The sequence below is a fragment of the Malus domestica genome, chromosome 04 (assembly GCF_042453785.1).
Source record: "Malus domestica chromosome 04, GDT2T_hap1".
Classification (NCBI taxonomy): domain Eukaryota; kingdom Viridiplantae; phylum Streptophyta; class Magnoliopsida; order Rosales; family Rosaceae; genus Malus; species Malus domestica.
In genome coordinates, this window is record NC_091664.1 from 27736463 (window position 1) to 27738238 (window position 1776).

General features: G+C 38.8%; 1 protein-coding gene across 1 annotated transcript; it reads right to left on the reverse strand.

Annotated features, from left to right (window-relative positions):
- Positions 1–222: 222 nt before the first annotated feature.
- On the reverse strand, positions 223–1518 carry LOC103433868 (nicotianamine synthase-like). Its single transcript, XM_008372154.4, has one exon. The coding sequence runs from the start codon at positions 1417–1419 to the stop codon at positions 442–444; it is 978 nt and encodes a 325-aa protein (XP_008370376.1). The 5' UTR covers positions 1420–1518; the 3' UTR covers positions 223–441.
- Positions 1519–1776: the final 258 nt, after the last annotated feature.

The window sequence follows — 1776 nt, forward strand, 5'->3', positions numbered from 1 at the left end:
TTCACCCAAAAAAAAAAAAAAAAACCTTAACTGAATTCTACATTCTTTTTCTCCCCACACACAACTTTGTTTATTTCTAACAATTTGAGCGAAGAAAGGAATGGAGAAACTAGGGTGTGCTAAAATTATGCTAAAATCATTCCTCCTCTAGTTCCACTATTAACAATTTGAATTGGGATTTTCTCATTTTCGTAAGTGCAAGAAGAAACAACAAACAATATGTATCCAAAATAAGGATCCAATTTCCATGTGATTTTATTATAATTTTGGATTCCATAACACATATTGGATATGTCACGATAATAAGTAGCTATATAAACACAGGTCAGATACACGCGCATTGAACACATATCAGTTAAACCAAATAAATGGATTTTATTTCCCTGCAAGCAACATGGATGAAGGCATATAAAGAAAAATCATCACAGGATCGATGTTTTATTAAAGCTGCTCCTCGAAGGCCAACTCCTCAATCATGTTTCCAAGTTTATGGAAAGGATTGAAGGCTTCAATCTCACAACACTTGCTGGGAAGTCTAATGGCACCAGCATTATTAATCTCCTGAGAATCAATTGATGATGAGTGCTGAACAGGCAATGCGTATTTACGCGCGATGACAATCGAATTAATGACTTCATCGGTGGGATGAAACACAGAGAGAACCTCAAACCCTCTAAGATCATCACAAGGATCAATCACCGGATAAAGAAAAGCTCTCGCGCCGTGTGCACTCCTTAGCATCAAAGTTGCTCCTGGAGCCATGTATTTCGCCAAGTGATCGATAATTTTCAGCTTCTCCATCTTGTCCATGCCAACAAGAGCAGCCAAAAACACAACTTCATAGTCTTTCAAGGCAGTTGTGACATCCATTATATCTGTGGTGTGGAAGACCATCCTTTTTGATAGGTCAGGATCGGATGACACTAAGCGAAGAGCCATTGAGTTGGCCAATGTGTCGATGTCATAGTTGTCAAAAGAGGTTTTGGTGAGGTGATTGGAGGCCAAGACAATTGAAGTAAGGGGAAGAGGGCCAGAACCCACAAAGGCAATTTTGCTAGGCACACGGGTGAAGTGTTGGCTAAGGATGTTGAACTCAAGTTTGCTAAGCTTGAGGTAATTGGAATAGTAAGGGAAAATGTCGAGATGGTCGAGAGGGTGCTCAAATGAGCCTAGGATTGTTGAGAAGTGATTCTCCAAAAGTCCTTCTGCTTCTCCACAAAGCCTTATAAGATTTGACCTTATTTCTTGCACCCCTCGGCATAACTTGGAAACATCGATTGGACTTGGTGGTATGCATGTCAGGACGAGTTGGGTGAAGAGCATGTTGACATCTTGGGAGGGTTTGAGGCTCTCTAGGCTTGAGATTTTCTCATACAATTCACACACTCTTTGTACCAAAGCATCTCCCTGGCAACACATGTCCACACTTGAGGATATGGTGATCAAAGACTCTTGGGAAATAGTAAGATTGAAAATTCAAACCCTCTTGAAAAAAAATCTCACAGCTTAATATTGGTGAAATCCTCCACAGAGTCGTTATTTATGGGCACTTGTGGGGTCCATGGCACCTCTATTGCCGCCTCAAAATTTTCTATGGTGTAACAATTAATATTCATAACATATATTGATATATACAGACAATATTTTATTTTTCAAGAATTTGCTCATATATATTATTTTCCTCGTGGAGTCACATATATACAGTACATAGTCTTGTACAGGAAGAAAATGTAACATTCATATTCTATTTACAGCATAAAATTAACCTAAAAAAAG

Coding starts and splice junctions, on each gene's coding strand:
- LOC103433868 (XM_008372154.4), bottom strand. CDS start 1,419: ATGTGTTGCCAGGGAGATGCTTTGGTACAAAGAGTGTGTGAATTGTAT.